Genomic DNA, 17,759 nt, shown 5'->3' on the forward strand with positions numbered 1-17,759 from the left:
TTGTAGCTTTGGGTCATCATTGTCGTAACTAGGGAAATTTTGGAAAGTTGTGTCAACTTCATTCCCAGTGGACTTGACAGAACACAGCCTTGGGGTACTGGCATGTTCTGTGCCGTTTAGAGTATTTATAACACCTTAGTTTGTGAAGGATTGCAGTTTGTTTTCTCCCTGCAAGCTAACAGGATTTGTTAATATTCTCTCTGAATCTGCAGAAATGCATATTCTGTAGCGTGAATATATTCTGATATATTATAAATTAATGAAAATTTGGAGTCTAACACTTTTTAGTAATGAATATATTTGAATACAATTTCCAGATATGATATTTATCGGAATAAAGAATACAGACATGCCTTTAAATTTCAATGAAAATAGGCTAATAGTACTTCTTAATGAAATATTTCTTTGTAAATTGGCAGAAGTACTTAGGAGGAGAAAATATATTGCTTGTTTAAGCAGAAAAACAATTCAATGCCTGGGGGTACCTATAGATTTCTAGTGTGCTTTACCTCTAAACGTTATTTTGTATTTTATACCTTATTATTTTGTCTTTTAAAAACTCTTTTCAACAGTTTGATAGATGTCACATTTTATTTTTCCTTCAGATTATTTGAAGAATTATATGAAGATCATGGAGACACGCTTTCTCTGCAATACGGAGGTTCTCAACTTGTCCACAGAGTCAAAACCTATAGAAAGATAGCTCCATGGACCCAGCATTCCAAAGATATTATGCAAACACTCTCAAGATATTATAGTAATGCTTTCTCAGGTGAACTATTTTAAGTACTTTTTTTTAAGCCATTATTTAGGAAATCATTTACTTGTGAATAATCAATACTATGATCTTATCACAGAAATCATCTATACTATAATCTCAAAATAATTCAGTAAAATCTTGTAAATGGATATTCTGGTTTGGTCAGGTCTTTATATCATACCCTATTAAAAATGCATGTTGTATTGTGCAGCCTTGTTTGGTACAGTTAATTAACTGCTTTAGGAAGTATTCGGTAAATGTTTGCATACAGCATTGAAAGTGCCAGTGACATTTGTAGCTGAATAGAAAAGCAGGTAAACTATTACAGGGCTCTTATATGTATATGACGTATGTATGTCATATGTATGTGTAATGCTGTATAGCTAGGGAAGGAAGTGGTAATTTTTCTAGTAAAGTGCAACTATTTAGAAACTAATTTTGAAAAGTGGACCAGGCACTGGTTGGAAATAGTTCAGTAACCTGTGGTTCATTAGGCTGAAGTTACTGCTTTTGTTAGGGACAACTCTGTGTATGTAACAAAACGCAGGAGCACAGCATTAGAGTACTGTTTCTGAATGTAATTTATGTAATTTCTATGTCATATTTGGAGAAATTAGTGAGATACGCAGGGAAAGGGATTTGTAGATGTTAACGAGTTGTTTATTTCAGTGAAATAACCTGTTATTGTTTGCAGTGGTGATAAGGCATGCTTTCATCAATTCGTATGAGCAAAAGGAAGCATGTTTGCAGTATCACCTATACTGATAACTGCAAGATGGAACCAATCTCCAAAGCTGCTCATTTCTATGCCAGCCACTCTAATGGTCAAGCGGAAGCTTTTGGAAATAAGCACAAGCAGAGTTCTAGATCATCATTTGAGGCTGTGGTCTGCTTGCAGAGATAGTCAAAATGTGTGGGTGTTTCAGTAATAGAAGAATTCGTTACAAAAAAGATGTCAAGTCTTATCAGCTACAAAAAGATCAGAGCGTAGAGAATGAGCAAACTTACAGTTGAGTGCATGAACAGATGTTAGTCTCTACTGAAATCAGTATGAAAACTGAATCTTTTGTGGAAGGTGCTGCACACTTTCACTAACTTACTTATGGTTTTGGTATTTGATCCCAGTTGAGCCAAATACTTTTGCTACTTTACGTATTCTATGTGTTTGAAGATGGCGTTGTTGAAAGGTAGGATTCAGTGTTGTGATTATTGTGTTTTTAATATGAAAGATTAATACGAAAGAATATTTTGTATTTTAAAATTAATGTTAATATATTAGCGTTCATAATATATTTTAATGAGTTATTTTAATATGAAATAAGATTCAATTTACATGGAATTTAAAGGATCACTGTCCAGCAGTGCCTGTTACAATTCATGTAGTATCTCCACACCTGTTAATAGGACAAACTGAAAGAAATCATTTTATTCTTAAAGTTATGTCAGACAGCAGATGTAAAGGAAGGATTTTTAGAAGCAGATACTGATTTGGTATTGGTATTAATTGTTATGGTATTATCCATCATATTCCTTAAAAAAAAAAAAAATCTGCTGGGCTATCCAGTTCACGAGCCAGCATTTTCTTGTTTCTGATTTGAAAGACTTTCCTTTAATGCTTATGAATTTTACATTACTTACTAACCAGTAGAAAACAGGCACAGAAAGTATTAGTGATTTCCATAAGTCCTACAGAACATCAGATTCAGAACAAGATTATTGGTGGCCTGCTAACAGTGCCTCCCAATTAAATCACTTAGTCACACTTGTTCTGTTTGTCTATTATAAAAAAATAAATGATTATAAAATAATTTACACTTTAAGCAAATGGTTTCGTCTGTTGACCTCAAAGCCCTTAGGATAATCATTACTGATTAAGTTGTACGGATGAAGAAAACGTAAGACACGCATTGGTTAAGTGATTTGCCTGGAGATACTTGATACAGTAGATAACACCTGAGCTTGTAAGAAAGATAACGTTTATTGCAGTTTGAGCCTAGTTCTTGATATGTGCTTAGCTTTCGTATAAATTTTTTTGTATCTATAAATTTGTGATATGTAGCCTATGTAACAGAAGAATGAAGAAATAAAAAAGTGTTCCCAAGGTCAGGTTAATGACTGAAACTTAGAAGGAAAACAAGGTTTCCTCACAAAAATATGGGACAACCAATTTTGTGGTAATTTGAAAAAATATTACCGCTTTAGGCAGAAATTCTGACCTTTAAAAGCATACATGCTGGGAACATGCATGAAATATTTTTAACATTTTAATAAAGTAGAGGATACAGTGTTGGAAGTATACTGATTATAAACCAATGAGCTGTCTGAGAAGTAAAAATGTCACCCAGCTAAGAATTAGATACTCCTTTGACAACCTCTTTGACAGGCATTCTGAATAGCTGAATTCTAACATTTTTCTTCTATTTGCTGTTGTCAGAAAAATTAGGAAACAATAGTCCAAATAATATTTTTCTAGCTTTTCTACTTTTAGAAAGTAACGTGACATTACAGACTTCAGTTGTAGAGTTGCAACATGCATAATAAGCTTCTGGAATCTGGAATAATCTGCTTATCCACAAACAGATCTGGACATAGTAAACTACCTTTTAGTGGTGTATGAATGTAAACTTAATTATTATGCTCTTTTAGTCATGAGATGTTATAGTTCCAATTGTGCTGAATCTCTGATGATTTAGTGATTTGTCATGTAGCACAGTTGTAAACTCAGATTGAGAGCAGCAGATTATTTTAGGCTAATTCAATTAAATGGCCCCTTCAGTTCCTGTTCTTTCAAATGGTCTTAAAAATGTGCTAGTATACACGTACATTGCAGTATCTTTTGAAAAATCACTGCAGTCTTCCTATTTGCTGTACACAATTTTGACATTCAGTGCTAACAATGAAGAAATAAAACCTGTTTGCTCTTTCTCTGTACCACATGTAGTGTTACATTCTTATTTATTTATTTTTGAAAAGAGAGATTTGCCATCTAGATAGGAAAAATGATCTGAAAAGGTCACTATCCTCTTTTCTGTGGCCATTGTTTCAGAGAAAGACAAAAGCTTACATTATTTTTGTTCGGAATTAAGTCATGAAATTGTTCAGCTCTTAAAATAAGGGGGTGAGGGGAGGGAGGATTATCTTCTTTCAAGTTAAATATCTTCTTCCCCAATAACTTGCATATATACGCACCTGTCTGAAAATTTATCCTTAAAAAACTTTATGTTTTATGAGCTATCTTCAAGTTGAGAGTTGAGACGTAAAACAGTAGGACATTTGCTGGTAAATGTTCTACGTTTTTAAGTTTAAAATGCAACTGCATGAACTGAAACAATAAGTGCAAAAGAGAGTTGGAGTCCTGAAGCAATGTAATATTTAACAGTGCAGTCATTTGCTACTGAAGAGAAGTAAGAATGCTTTACTGTACTACTGCTATAGTCACATCCACATAATTAATTGAGTGGTAGTGGTTTAAATTCAAGCTGTTTTTAATATAACAAATTTCATTTCACTTTAGCATCTGTCATATAAGCAGTGAGATAGTTCCTTAATTGTGAATCATTTTGTTTCACTCTGTTTTAGCTAACAATTTCAAAATACCTTCTGTTCCTTGCAGGTAAAAAAATGATCAATAAACAAAGGAGGCTCATCTCTGCCTTTAACTTTTACACATTCTCACCAAGTTTAACCTGTTTGCTCTTGTTAATTCATTTTGTTTTTAAGGTCCTCCCGTTTCTGTGTTCAAAATAAGCAGAGAGCTTTCTTGGGTTTTGTTCAGCAATTTCCCTAAAATAATTAAAGTAACTTCTCAGGAAGAAAGAATACATGGTTTTGCTTGCGACTTTGCCTTTCTTCATGACTTTCAGTGTCCTCAACAAGGTTTTTTTCAAACCTTTTATTGAGTTTGGCATAGCTTTCTTGCAGTGCTCCTGCCCTTCCTCATTCTCTCCCTGTGATGCTGTTTTGCAGCAGTACAGTCTGAAAGCCATAAAGACCTACATATATCTCAAGTGTTACAGTATCGGTGTCTGTAAATTGATCATTTCAAAGACCTATGGAAGGTGAGGAGTAAGAAAGAAGCTAAAATAAGCTTGTTTTTGGAAAGTGCTCTGGAGGGGCAATAAAAGTAGTTGGAAGGAGTATGAGTGGAAAGAAAAGGAAGAGAAAAAGCCAGATTCAGGATGAAGGGTCGTGTAAATAGGGAAGGAGAGTCACACATCGTCAAGTTTTCCCTTCTCTTTCCCTTTTCCTGACACCTTGCCCTGTTACACCATGTAATTCTCTTACACAGAAGATCCCACATCCAAATACTGATCTCCACATATGTACAATCTTATAAAGTTCTTTACTTTTCTATAATCCTGTTGTCACCAAATTTCTACGTAACACTTCATTTCTCAGCCACTTGAATGTCTTAATTCATGTAAAAATGTCGTATGTTGTACAGGGGGAAGAGATGTTAGAATTTGGGGGGGAAAGGAGGTATTGACTGAAACATCAATGGTAACCAGGAGTCAATTTTGTCCTTACTGTCGTACCACCACTTTGTGGATTTTGCCTATTGTTTTATCTGACTTTTGGTATACTGAGACTTCGTAGTATAAGTTTCTCTGATGCAGTCAGTGTGTTGGCAAAGGGATGCTCAACTCTCAGAATCCTTTTTTTATAAAACATGGAAAAAACTAAAGCAGCAGCACTGTGAAACAGAGTGGCTCTACTGAAGAACTGTTCTTTGAAGTATTCCTTGTCTGATGGTTGCTGAAGTACAAGTGGAGGCAAGAGCTTTCCATATGCTAATTCCTCAGAGCAGAGATAGAGCTTGGTTCTCCTCACATTCCCTATGTCTAAAGATCCTTTGCCCCTAAGCCTTCCTCTGTCCCTACTATGTTTTCAGAGCCTACACCTGGCCTGTCTTTATTACTGTTCACCATCCCAGAGCCTTCATCTGCCTCCAGCTTTTCCTCATACCTGTTGTAACTTGTCCTATCTGCAGCTAAGTAGCGAGAGATTTTAAAGATGTGGATGAACTACATTTCTTGTCATGTTTCATCTACAGTGGTATGCATCTGCTGGATTTTAGTGCTTGCCTTATTTAGTTTTGATGAAGCTTAGCAATGACAAGAGAAATTCATCTTTTAATTATTTAAACCAATAGGAACAAAGTTATCAAAAGGTGTTTATGAAGGTTAATGCATTTTGCTGACTATGCTCTGGCTAGAAAACCCCAAAGAAATTATAGTTTATGTGATGTAGAGAATTTGTGTATTGTATGAATGCTGTTTAATTTCATGAAATCACTCTTCTGTTGTGGAATGTTTCATATGCAGTAAATTCATCATGATATGGCAGATTCCCTGACACATGGATAAATATATGCACATGCTTCATGGAGGCATGTATGTGCCGTCTCAAATACCCAACAAGGAGAGAAGCCTTGAACTTAACTGGATGCTGGCTGGACAGTAGCAGCATAAGCAGCTACAATGGCTTGGCTGTCTGGAGGCTGAAAACAGGAAAGATTAGTAAGCAAAAGGAGAGGGGGTTAATATTCAGATTCTGAGAGTCTTGCAGAGACCTATCTGGGACAATTCCCCAAGTCGTCTAGTCAGTCTCCGTTCCTCAAGTTTGGGCCTTTAGATGCAGAGTCTGTCTTGGATTCTTATCGAGCTGATGGAGAAGGAAACCAGTGTTGGGAGAAGGGATGTAAAAGTGTTGTGTTGTTGCCTCCCTCCTTTCCTCCTGCAAAGGACTGTGTATCTTTTGCCATTTTTGGAGCTTCTTGTTTTAGTGCAACCTGTTGCAAAATCTTTGCTTTCACTGTCATGCATTCTTAAAGAAATGGACTGAATGAAAAGAGAGGGCAGAATAGTGGGACAGGATCTGTTTTAAATTATTGTGGCAGAGGTGGGGGACTGAACTGCGGAATGAGATTTATTTCTGTGAAGGCTCTAGGCAGAGCTTCTCCTCGGCATAAAGTCAGCTCCGAATGAAGTCCAGTTACAGTGGTTGAAGCCCCGAGCTCCCGGTAGAAATCTGAGGATAGACACGCTCAGTGTGTGAGGAACACACCTAACAAGGGAATGGCTGATGGGGACTGAGCTGTACCATGTTTCTGGCAGTAAGTGTACCTCTTGTCTAACAGATGCAGACAGGCAAGATTCCATTAATCTGTTCCTGGGAGTATTCAAGCCTGCAGAAGGAAAACCACACCTCTGGGAACTTCCTACTGATTTCTATTTGCACCACAAGAACACTCTCAGTCTGTCGCAGACCAGGCGAAGGTATTTTGCTGTTCTTTCTTTTTGCTTCGCTTTTGCCGTAATAAGTTTCAAAAATGTATGCAGTTAACCAAACTGGGCAGTCTGTCAAACTGGAACAAAAACTCGTTTACTATTTTTTAAGCTTTTATAAAAAAGAATTAAAAATTATAACCTTTTGAAAGAGATTATAGAAAATGTTGGACACTGGCATTTTGAAGGATGTGCTTTAGGGCTTTTATTTCCTTTGTACAGAACAAAAAAGTTTCTTTTACATGAAGTTCTATCCTGCAGTGTGAAATGATTCACTATTTTACTGAAGGACAGTTTACCAATGTCCCATTAAGCTGTATACAGGCGTGGTTTTTATGGGTCAGTTTTATTAAGTTAGTGTTGAATTTGAGATTGCAATGTGCATTCCATTAATTAATGAATTAACGTAATGCACTTAGTCTGCAGCTGTGCATATGAAGAAGCCTATACTACTTTTTACCTTCCATCCATATCTGGCCTATTTTGAAGATTTTTTTTCTTGGTTCACATCCCATCGTAGTTGCACAGTGATATACAGGAATAACAGAGCTAAAGCATAGAAGTTTTAAAGTACTTTTTAGCATGATTGCCTTGCAGTATGGAATTCCAACCAGAATGAAAGGCGAGACTAATTAACAAGTAAAAGAAGAATATTACCATGTTTTTAAATGTTCTATTTCATCTGAGAACAGTATCTATGACAAAAAAGAGAGTTTTTTACAAACGAGTAACAGATGAAAGGGAGACTGGAACATTCATGTATTTGTGGTATATCAGCTGGATTCACTTGTACATACAGTACTGTTCATGCAATAGGCAATAAAACTAATGTTGCATGTTTCATATGCGGCTGAACTAGCACTTAGCTATATGGCTGATAAGAGCTAGCATCAACAAAAGCCTCAAGAGACAATACAAAAGGATTGCAATTTAGAAACAGTTATATCACATGCTGGCTGCCATGATGGGTTAATGGAATAAGTGGCTAACAGGGATTATGTGTACTCTTTAAACACTTTGAATCTTCCCCAGATAAAAACCTAAATGCAGATATTCTGATCTACCATTTATGAGACTGAGCTTTACAACTGATAGAATGAACAAAAATATAAATAGCAAAATTTCTAAGGCAGATAATGTAGTACAAATCTAGCACTGCCCTTATTAATAAAATGTGGAAAGTATTTTTTATACTCAGTATTTACAAGATGGTTTTTCATGTGGACATAATGACACTTCCATGTGATAAGTTGATGGGTGAAAAAAACTCTTCCAAGTAATTTTTGTTTGTTTCTACCAAACTATTTTACCAGCTCTTTGAATAGGTTCTTCCTGACTCTTTGTGCAGTGCCTCTGTTAGGTACCTTGGCACAGCAGCAAAGGAGATGATAATGAAAACTCATAATGAAGACAAGGATTGTAGGAAGAGAAGGAGGATGATGTTTCCTGTGATTGAAGCTGTGCCTTTCCTATATTGTATCTGTTTCTCCATCAGAAAAAAGAGATTTCATAATGAGTTTCACATATTACTTTTATATTATTTCTGTGATTCATGTGAAAGCCCTGTGAAAGATGGGCAGGAAGACTTTCTGTTGTCACCTTACTTACAATTTTTATCCAGCAGGAAAGCTGGGTGTGTCTGCATAGTTTCTGAAGGCACTGGAAAAAATAGCATGCTAGCGTGTCCTGCTATACCACTTCATCAAGGGATGGGACTGTCAGGCACCACTCATTTCTTTTTGTTTAGGACATACCCAGTTATTGGAACTGAAGTGTGTTGCCTTGCCTATTCTGCACCATTCTCTGAGTCTCATGAACAAATCTGTCCCTGGGCATGGGAATACTCCTATTGTTTATGCTCCAGGTAGCTAGCTCCATTGACATCAGTAGGAGATGACCCCTATAATATTGTGATTACAGCTCTTGTAATACTGTGATTACATATGTATTTGAAATAAAATCAATGAAGATAACTGAATGTCTTTTCAAACCAAATAATAATATTAAGTAGTAGTAACTGCCAGAATGATTTAAAGAAAAATTTAAACTATATTTGAGAAGAGAAAATCGAAGTATGTAAACATGAATGAAAGATAGAACACTTTGTTTTCTGAATATTGTTCGACTTCTTTTGTTTGCTTTTTCAGAAATATTGCGTAAGCTTCCAGCAGACCTCATTTTTGCTGTTAGCTATGCCAGCATATAGTTATCAGACTTGGGACAGTTGTCATATGAAAATATTTTTCTACATCAAGAAGTCAACTGCTTTGACAGTGTTCAAATTTCATTTAATTGTCTATTATCAATGACCTTCATTTCTTCATACCCTTTTCCCAAATTTAAGGATCTAGACAATAAGGTTTTTTTTGGGGGGGGGTTGAGACCAGAACAAAAGAAATACATATGGAGTAAGCTTACCTCGTGGCTTTGCGTTTTCTTCATTTTTTCTCCAGATACCATATATACTAGAGCTTGAATTTCAGTACTGCAGTAAGCATCTGAAATGGTGTTGTGTTTAATGGAGGGGAAACCCCCTTCCTTCCATACTCCTATGGAGCTTGCACGTGTTTGAAATACATGTCCTCAGAGCAAAGTTGGGTCCTATTAATATCCTCCATCCAGGAATAATCCTTTATTTTCTTCCACACTTGAATTATAAAGATGTATTACCAATGTGACACTGTCTGGTTGTTTAACTAGTACGTGCAAATGTTTAAATTGGATGCAAGATCAAATCTCCTGGGTCAGTTGTGTCTGTCTTTCCTGTACAGCTACACTTACTGGTGGACCACAGGTGTGCTAAGGCATTTACCTCTTCCTTTTGATGAAGGTAGGAACTGTGTTTGCTCATTGCCTTAGAGAATGTCTTGTAAAAAGTGTGTTAGTCACTAATGCTTTAAGTTTCTTGAATCACAAATTTTTAAAAAACAGTTTCCACAAGGATTGCTAAATCTTTTTTTTTCCCCACAAGAAACTATGATTTTTTTGAGCTGCAAGATGCAAGAGAGACCTAACTGTTCAACTGTAGAGTCAGATAATACAGATCAGTGGCTAAAACTTGATCGTTGTATGTTTGTTTATTGTTTATATGTTTATTATGAAAGCTGTCTCTTTCTTTATATTGTGTTTTCTTGTCTTAGAGAGGATATAGCTATAGAAAAATGCCTGGTAAGATGGCTAGGTGAACAGGCTACTTTTTATTTAGATTTCTGCCGAGTTGGTAATTGTTAGCAAAAAGAAAATATATAGGTTTGTGTTTATTTTTCCCCAGTGACATGTGCTGAAAACAGACGCAAGTTGGTAGTGAAGAAGTTCCACAAGTGTGAGGAGGAAATTGATATCCACAGTGAATTTTTTCGGCCATATGAGTTGAGCAGTTTCGATGAGACCTTCTGCTTGGCAATGACCAATTCTACACGGTACATTAGGGATGTTTTGGGATTGTAAAGCCTGAACTGGAACTTGGTTTGATGCGATTTAAATGTACATATTTGATTTATTTGACTAAACTTTGGCAACATGGTAGATGCGGGTCTTTTAGAGTTTTTTGTTGTTGGTGGTGGTTTGGAAGCTTTGAGTTTAGTAAACTTCTAGAAACTAAATGACAACACTAAAGTGGCAGTGCAGCTCTAAAAAATTCTGTTAAGATAGCACTAAAATTTACAATTAAGTTTCATTATTGAGTATACAATGGTTGGACATTAATAGGCTGAGAAATGGACCTCTGTCTGTGGACTTTGCAGGTCACAGAGACTACCTCAAACCATTTTTTTCCTAATTGTTCTGCTTTCATTTTACAGTTGTTTTCCTCAGTTCATCAGGTTCTCACAGCTGGCCAGATATGTGTTTTTTGTTGGCAGCAATCAGTTGGATATTCTAAGCATAACCTTAATCATGCTTTAGCTAAATGACTTCCATGCAAATTATGTTTCATGTAGCTTTTTACCCAATTTGAGTGTTGGCAGCATCTTAAAAACAATGCAGCTGAGTCATAGGACTTCCTCAGTACAGGAATATGTCATTGCCCCAGCCTCCTCGGCAAGTGGTGATGTTTGCAGCTGTTTTATGGGAGTATATAATGCAATTCAGAGCTTCTTAAATACCTAGGAGTTTAATATTTACATGACTTTAACTTGTAATGACAAAGTTAGAACTTGGTAATAATGATTTTTTTTTTTAATTCAAAGGTGGATGTTACAAGTTCTTCTGGAAATTTTGAAAAGTATCTTTTGCGTGTTAAACTCTAATCATGGACGGTTTTTCCATTCTCTTTTGTCAGAGATTTTATGCCCAAGAATGTGGGCATTGATCCAAGTCCATTTACTGTTCGTAAACCTGATGAAACTGGAAAATCAGTGTTGGGGTGAGTCTGAAATGTGAAATTTTGTTCTGGTTTAACAACAGTGAAAGTCAAGTTGTGATGCATGAGATTAAAAGTCCAAACCTCTCTTGCTAGAAGGATACATAAGCCATTGCAACTGAACAGACAGTTGCAAACTTCAGTGGGGTTTTTGTTGATGCAAGCCTTAGCTACACAGTTTCAGTCTGCAGTGGCTTATAGCCTTATGCATGTAGAACAAACTTTATGAAGTTGTTTTAAGTGAGAATACATAGGTGATAAATAGATCTAAGTCAGTTTTTTAAAGTTCATAATATTAGTTAAATGAGAAGTATAGGAAAGAATGAATGCAAAGTTAAGTTGCTGTAAATTAAAATAAATCAAAGTTGTGTATTCTCTGTTACATGGGAAATGAAAAACATCACTGATGGTATACTGTAGAATTGTTGTATAATTTGGAAATCATATATATAACTTGAGAATATTATTAGACACTGGGAATTCTTTATCCACGCTTGTTTAATCTCTTTTATTTTTTTCTGCTTCTCTATTTTAGTGAAATTCATACAAAAATCTTTTATCTAGAATAGAGTTACAGAGATTGTTAAAATTTGATCATTTCTTGATGCTAGTGGCAAGTTGGTGTTCTCTGTTGGAGATGGACAGGAATGCATATCATTGTTGTCTTCTAAAAAAAATGTTTTGGAATAAATAGAATTTGTCCTGATACAGGATCAACTGCCAATTTCAGCATAGTTTTTGATCAAAAACATTACAGAAAATATATTTATAAGTAAAATGATATAAACCAGTTTAACAACAGTTCTTTGGACAAATGAATGTTTCATTCAGCTGTTTTTGCATCCTGGACTTATTTTGTTGCTTTATTTATTCTGTTGTTGTGTTTGATCAGCTGTATCACATGTCGGTTGTGAGGACTCTTCCTGAACCACTTCATTCTCTCCTAGATACTTCATATTAAGGAAACTTTTTATCAGTAATAAATAAACCTGTGCTATCATAAGTTTTAAGTGCTTCCTAAAACTTCTTTTAAAAGTTCTGGTTTTTAAACAGAACTGTTCTGTTCCAATTCTGCTAAAAGCTATAAAATTTGACTGTCTCATAGATAACATCCATTGTACCTTCATCCTGAGGGACTCACTGTCAATAAATGTTGAAAGTAGACTGTGCTTATCACTGGCAGAATCTGATTTTATACTGCTGATGTTCCCTGTGAACAGACAAAAAGACTTTTTGACAATTATACAAATTTACCTTCGATAACAAGAACTGTGCTTTTGAAGAAAAACTTTATTCTTCTGCTTTCTTATATGTATTACCTAGCTCTTCTCTCCAGATATACCATGAAATACCTGACCACTTTACATCTCTCTCAGGCTCTTTGCTTCAAGCTCTCCATTGTGACATTGAGGGATTGTTACTAGGTAGAGAGTCGGCTGGATCAGAGCCATGTTCCAGGTGCCTTGAGTATTGCTTGTAAGGCTTCCCATGCACTGACCAATGTTGTGAGGTGAAATGTGGCTTTGACTGTCCAGCTTAGCATGGAGTGATTTAGGCCTTGACAGGAGATCCCTTAGGTGAGTGAGACTTTATTATTGAATGAAACAATAGATGCAACAGTAAGTTATTGTTATTAAGGAAGTCAATTATTGTTATTAATGTTTCTTAGCAACATTCTATTCTATGGGTCTTTCAAGCAGTTTCCAAAAAAAAAAAAGCCAAGCCATTTGTACTACAACAGCTTTTCCAGGGTATAAACTTCTCCAGCACAGTCCATGCAGGCAACGAGATCTTTTGTGAAGGGAATCCTGCCAGTGGCATGAGTTCCTCAGCACTTTCAAGGTAATACATTTTAGGTGTAATTCTATACCCCCCTACACTTTTCTATTACAAAGCTTTTATATTCCTTAATTCATCATCCATTTACAGAAATGCTAGGAAATTTCTGTCTGACACAACATTGTCATTCTCAATAGATGAGTTTTTGGCTTGTAGCTCAGTGTTACAGTATTGAATTAACTTTGCCACATCGAAGTTTTTCTTTTCTCCTCACTCTTTTTGATCTTTTTCACCCTCCTCCTTTTCAGGGATCTTTTCAAGAGCTCTGTTTCAACAGAAGTAACTGTCTTTACTGGATTTGAGTGCAAAAAACCCTGGTTCATATAAGGTAGTTTTTTCCTACAGGGACCATTTCACTATTAAAAAAATAATAATAATGTGATAATATCGCCTCTTTCCTTAACATCACCATACAGTCATATGTGACTTAACATCAGTAGTTTCATAACATTTATCAGTGAAATCGTCAGTCTTTCCTGACCTGCAGGACACCTGCTTCAATGTCCTGATCCAGTCGTGACATTAGAATTATATTTGTTTCATGGTGGGTCCGAGTTTTTTAGTACAACATCTCCCTATTTGATTCCTCATAGTTTTGGAGGGCCTTTCCATAGGTACAGGTATTGGTTCTTGCCTACTTCTGCAGAAAAGCAGGAGTAGTGATTTACCTATTGCTACATAGCTGCTTCATAATAAGGTTCTCCAGCATCCCTTCTGATCCTCTTGAGGGTTGTCTTTGAACCAGAGTAAGGGTACAGAAGTACCCCCTGTCTTTGCGTCTAGGAATTATAACTGTAGCCCTGAATTCTTGATGTGCCAGAGAATATATTCCATAGGATCTGTTTTGGACATTGCTAGAACAAGTACTGGCAATGCTTTGTGACTCCTAATGTGAAATTGCACGTGCAGTACATGCAAGCATCACTTTGGACTTCAGATTTGCTTCACAGCTACTGGTTAGGCAGTACAGTTGCTGTCTTGCCAGAAGTTTGGGATTGAATTGTCCAGTGCCTGCTTCAGACAAGGGGTCTCATTCCACTTCCCTCTGCTCTCTGTATTGGTAGTGATAGGTGGCTCTTATGCACCAGGGAAGCTTACAACAGCAATTTGAAAGGGCAGGGCTTGATATCTCCTGCAGAGCACAATCTATACATCAAAGAGCAGGGTAATTAAGAAACACCATGTTAGATGTTCTTCCATGGGTATCTTATACAAATTATGGTGAACAGTACTGCTGTGTTCGTAATTATGTTGATTAATATTCCATTAGGCATATTCATCTGGCCAAGTAGGCGACATTTTCTACCTACTATGCAAACAGGTTGCTGTCCTCCTTTGTGTCCACTTTGCAATATTCTGAATTAGAACAGAAACAAGTAGAGGTTTATTTTTTGTTTTATAAACCTGGTAGAAGTAGTATCTTTGCCTTGCATATTTTTCAGCATCTTCTGGTCTACTAGAAAATTTCTGGAGGATTTCTTAATCTTTTTGTCTGTCAATGTTTTGGTCCCTAGTACAATTAGTTCCTGGCTTTTTTTTTTCTTTTTTTTTTTTCTGGATGGGCCAGTCACCCCTGTCAGTGACTGACTGGCTGCTTACTCTCTTCTTCAGCTATCAGTAAGGACTGTTTTCCTTCTAACTTTCACCTCCTTTAGAAAAACAGGGAAGGTTTAGACCTTTATTTAAAGGTTACCTCTTTAACTTTCTCTGAACAAAATGCAGTATATCTTCTTAACTTTCTGTAAATTTCTGTCTAAGGAGATACCAGTTTCTGCTGGGTCAGAAATTTAACTTATCTGTACTGTTGTTTTCACCTAGGGCATTTATTCCAGGTGTGAAAATTCTTTTGACATGTTGTATATATATCCTTGTGGCTTTTTATGCTGTCGGGTCAAGAACCTCTAAGAGGAGTTATATGTCCATATACTTGACAAAAAGTAAATCAATTAGGGGATTCAAAAGATGAGCAACAGGTTGCTCCAGGGGATAGAACTCCTCTTGCCTTCAAGCAAGATAGTAACTGAAATTAGGAATTTAAAATACTTTTTGTTAATATGTTTCTGATGAACATGCACTGCCTTTCATACTAGGAACAAAAGTAATAGAGAAGAAACTGTGCTGCAGCGCAAAACAGCTGCTAGTGCTCCTCCACCCCCAAGTGAGGAAGCTGTGTCAAGTAGTTCTGAAGATGATTCTGGAACAGACAAAGAGGAGGAAGGTGCTGTTTCTCAACGCTCAACTCCAGTAAAGGTGACTGATACAGGAGATAATACAAAAATCACAGAGGTAAGAAATTACTGTGGTATACAGAAAGGACAATCATGAACTTAAAATTCATACTTCTATGCTAGTGAGTTAGTTCAGAGCAGGAGTGCACTTCTGATCTTCCCTCCTTACCATGCTTAGCCTTAAATCCGGAGATGGCCTTGATGTATGGAAAAGGGATTCCTTTTGGATGAAAGTAAATTGGGAGATGCTCTCCAGGACTGTACCTGATCCACCTACCTAATGAACATTAGTCCGTGGGAGCTAATCTGAGCACCTTCGCTTTCCAAATCTCCTCCTACTAACTTCAGTGCTCACTCAGGTGGACACAACCATAAGTTAATTTTCAGTGTGGCTAAATTTCAACCTGATTCAGCTGCAGAGTTTTAAATTGCTGTTTGCTACTTAAGTGTCAGAAAGGATCAAATAAAGCTAACTCCAAAAATTTGCATGACAATTTTGTCACACTCATACTCACTATTACTAGTCCAAGGTTGAAGATAATAGCAGGATAATAATGACATTGTGTGTGCACAGTCATATGAAAAGAATGTGTACGCTTAGATCTGGGTTATTAATCTTCTAGTGCTAGCACCAGTCTAATTCTGTTGGGATCCCTTGGGTGCTAATTTAATGAAAATATTAATTTGTACCTAGTGTTACAGAAATAATCTATTTTATTAATTGATATAACACTTCTTCAAATTCTTTCTTATAGATACCCATTTTGAGTACCACTAAAACCATTAATATCTTAGAAAAAGGATATGTTTGTGGAAATCTTACAGATTTGTAAAATACTTCTTTGGGTTTTTTTTAATTGACAACTAATTTAAATGGTTATAGTGTTGTAGTTTTGCAAGTTATCACTTTTGGAGAAACTTCAGTATTTATGGATTTACTCACTGTCAGTTGTAGTTCTTCATAGGCAACAGGGAATAAAACTGCACTTTTTCATCTACAATGCAAATTTTCATTCAGGAGCAATTTTGACTATTCATTCTTTAACCTAGGGTTGTTTGTTCCCAGATAAGTAGATGTAAGCTTTCTGTGCAACTCTGGCTTTTTCCAAACCCTAATAAAGCATCTTCCAGTAAAATAACTATGAAGTAGGGTCGTATGAATTTTGGACATGTGTAATGCAGAGTCTAATGGTAGTCCATTTATTTCTGTTCATGAAAGGTACTACATCTGAAAATTTTCCATTATCTCAGAATAATAGAAAGTACCTGTATTCCACCAATTCAGATTTACAAAGCTTTTTTTAACAGAAATCCAACCCTAAGTTTTATCCTTGATTCTTACCCTTGAACACCTGTACAAATTATTTCACTTCATTCCATCTGCGTATTGAGTACACTTTAACACCAAGACTTAAGATATATTTTTAGATTTTTAAGATGCTTAAATGAAAGGTGTGTGTAAATGCAAAATACGATTTGAAGTGGTATAGAGCTTTATTGGCTTACAATTTGTGAGCTATTTTGATTTTTTTGCTGATGCATATGAAGAAGTATTTTACACTTTATTATCACCTTTTCTTACATCAAATTTTAGTTATAATTTGCACTATTAATTTTTCATTGCTTATTAAAATTACAGTGCTGAAAAGGACTACATGCTCAGGCTGAGTTGCTATGTTAGCAATTGACTTGGGTTTTCGTTAGTATCTGTCTGCCATTGCAAGTATTTTTATTCTCTTCAGAAGCCTATCTTGGATGCATTATTTTTTGAGGGCATGATGTTTATGGAAACCTTCTGTTCAGAAGCCAAACATACAAATTAGGAATCTTAAGACTATATCAGACATTCGAGTTTAACATAATCACCAGCTGATCTTCATTTAGCCTGCGAAGTTGTCTTTCAATTACTAGGTTAAGCAGCGCATCAAATACAGGGTTTTCAAGAAATGTTTTAGAATTAATCTTCTGGCAATATCAGTTATTAGTTGTGTCTGCACATTCAGTTAAAAAGTTTAAGAAGAGGACCTGTGATTGGAAGTTTTGAAAACGTGGTGGCTGAATTGAATAGTATAACAATAACCAAAACAGCTGTGATTGAAAAGGATGATATTTTTTCTAGTTGATTAAAGAAACGTCTTTTTTCTAGAACTGGTAAATTATGGACATATGTAAGATGAGTTTTTTCTTAACTTCCTTAAACAAATAAAGTATCTTACTTTACTGAAAAATACACTTAAAAGCATAAGCTTACAAATATTCCACTATCTGTCTCTATTAGCTAAATT

At 35.8% G+C, this 17,759-nt stretch overlaps 1 protein-coding gene across 2 annotated transcripts in view; it reads left to right on the forward strand.

Annotated features, from left to right (window-relative positions):
- FIG4 (FIG4 phosphoinositide 5-phosphatase) overlaps positions 1–17,759 on the forward strand; it is a 75,944-nt gene that overhangs the window by 38,011 nt on the left and 20,174 nt on the right. For both annotated transcript variants that reach the window (XM_064508870.1, XM_064508869.1), the window contains exons 15-20: positions 606–772; positions 6,900–7,038; positions 9,819–9,877; positions 10,319–10,466; positions 11,327–11,410; positions 15,337–15,532. In XM_064508870.1, the coding sequence (XP_064364940.1) occupies positions 606–772; positions 6,900–7,038; positions 9,819–9,877; positions 10,319–10,466; positions 11,327–11,410; positions 15,337–15,532 (793 nt within the window). The remainder of the gene's footprint in view (positions 1–605; positions 773–6,899; positions 7,039–9,818; positions 9,878–10,318; positions 10,467–11,326; positions 11,411–15,336; positions 15,533–17,759) is intronic.

This window comes from Dromaius novaehollandiae, chromosome 3 (assembly GCF_036370855.1).
Source record: "Dromaius novaehollandiae isolate bDroNov1 chromosome 3, bDroNov1.hap1, whole genome shotgun sequence".
NCBI lineage: Eukaryota > Metazoa > Chordata > Aves > Casuariiformes > Dromaiidae > Dromaius > Dromaius novaehollandiae.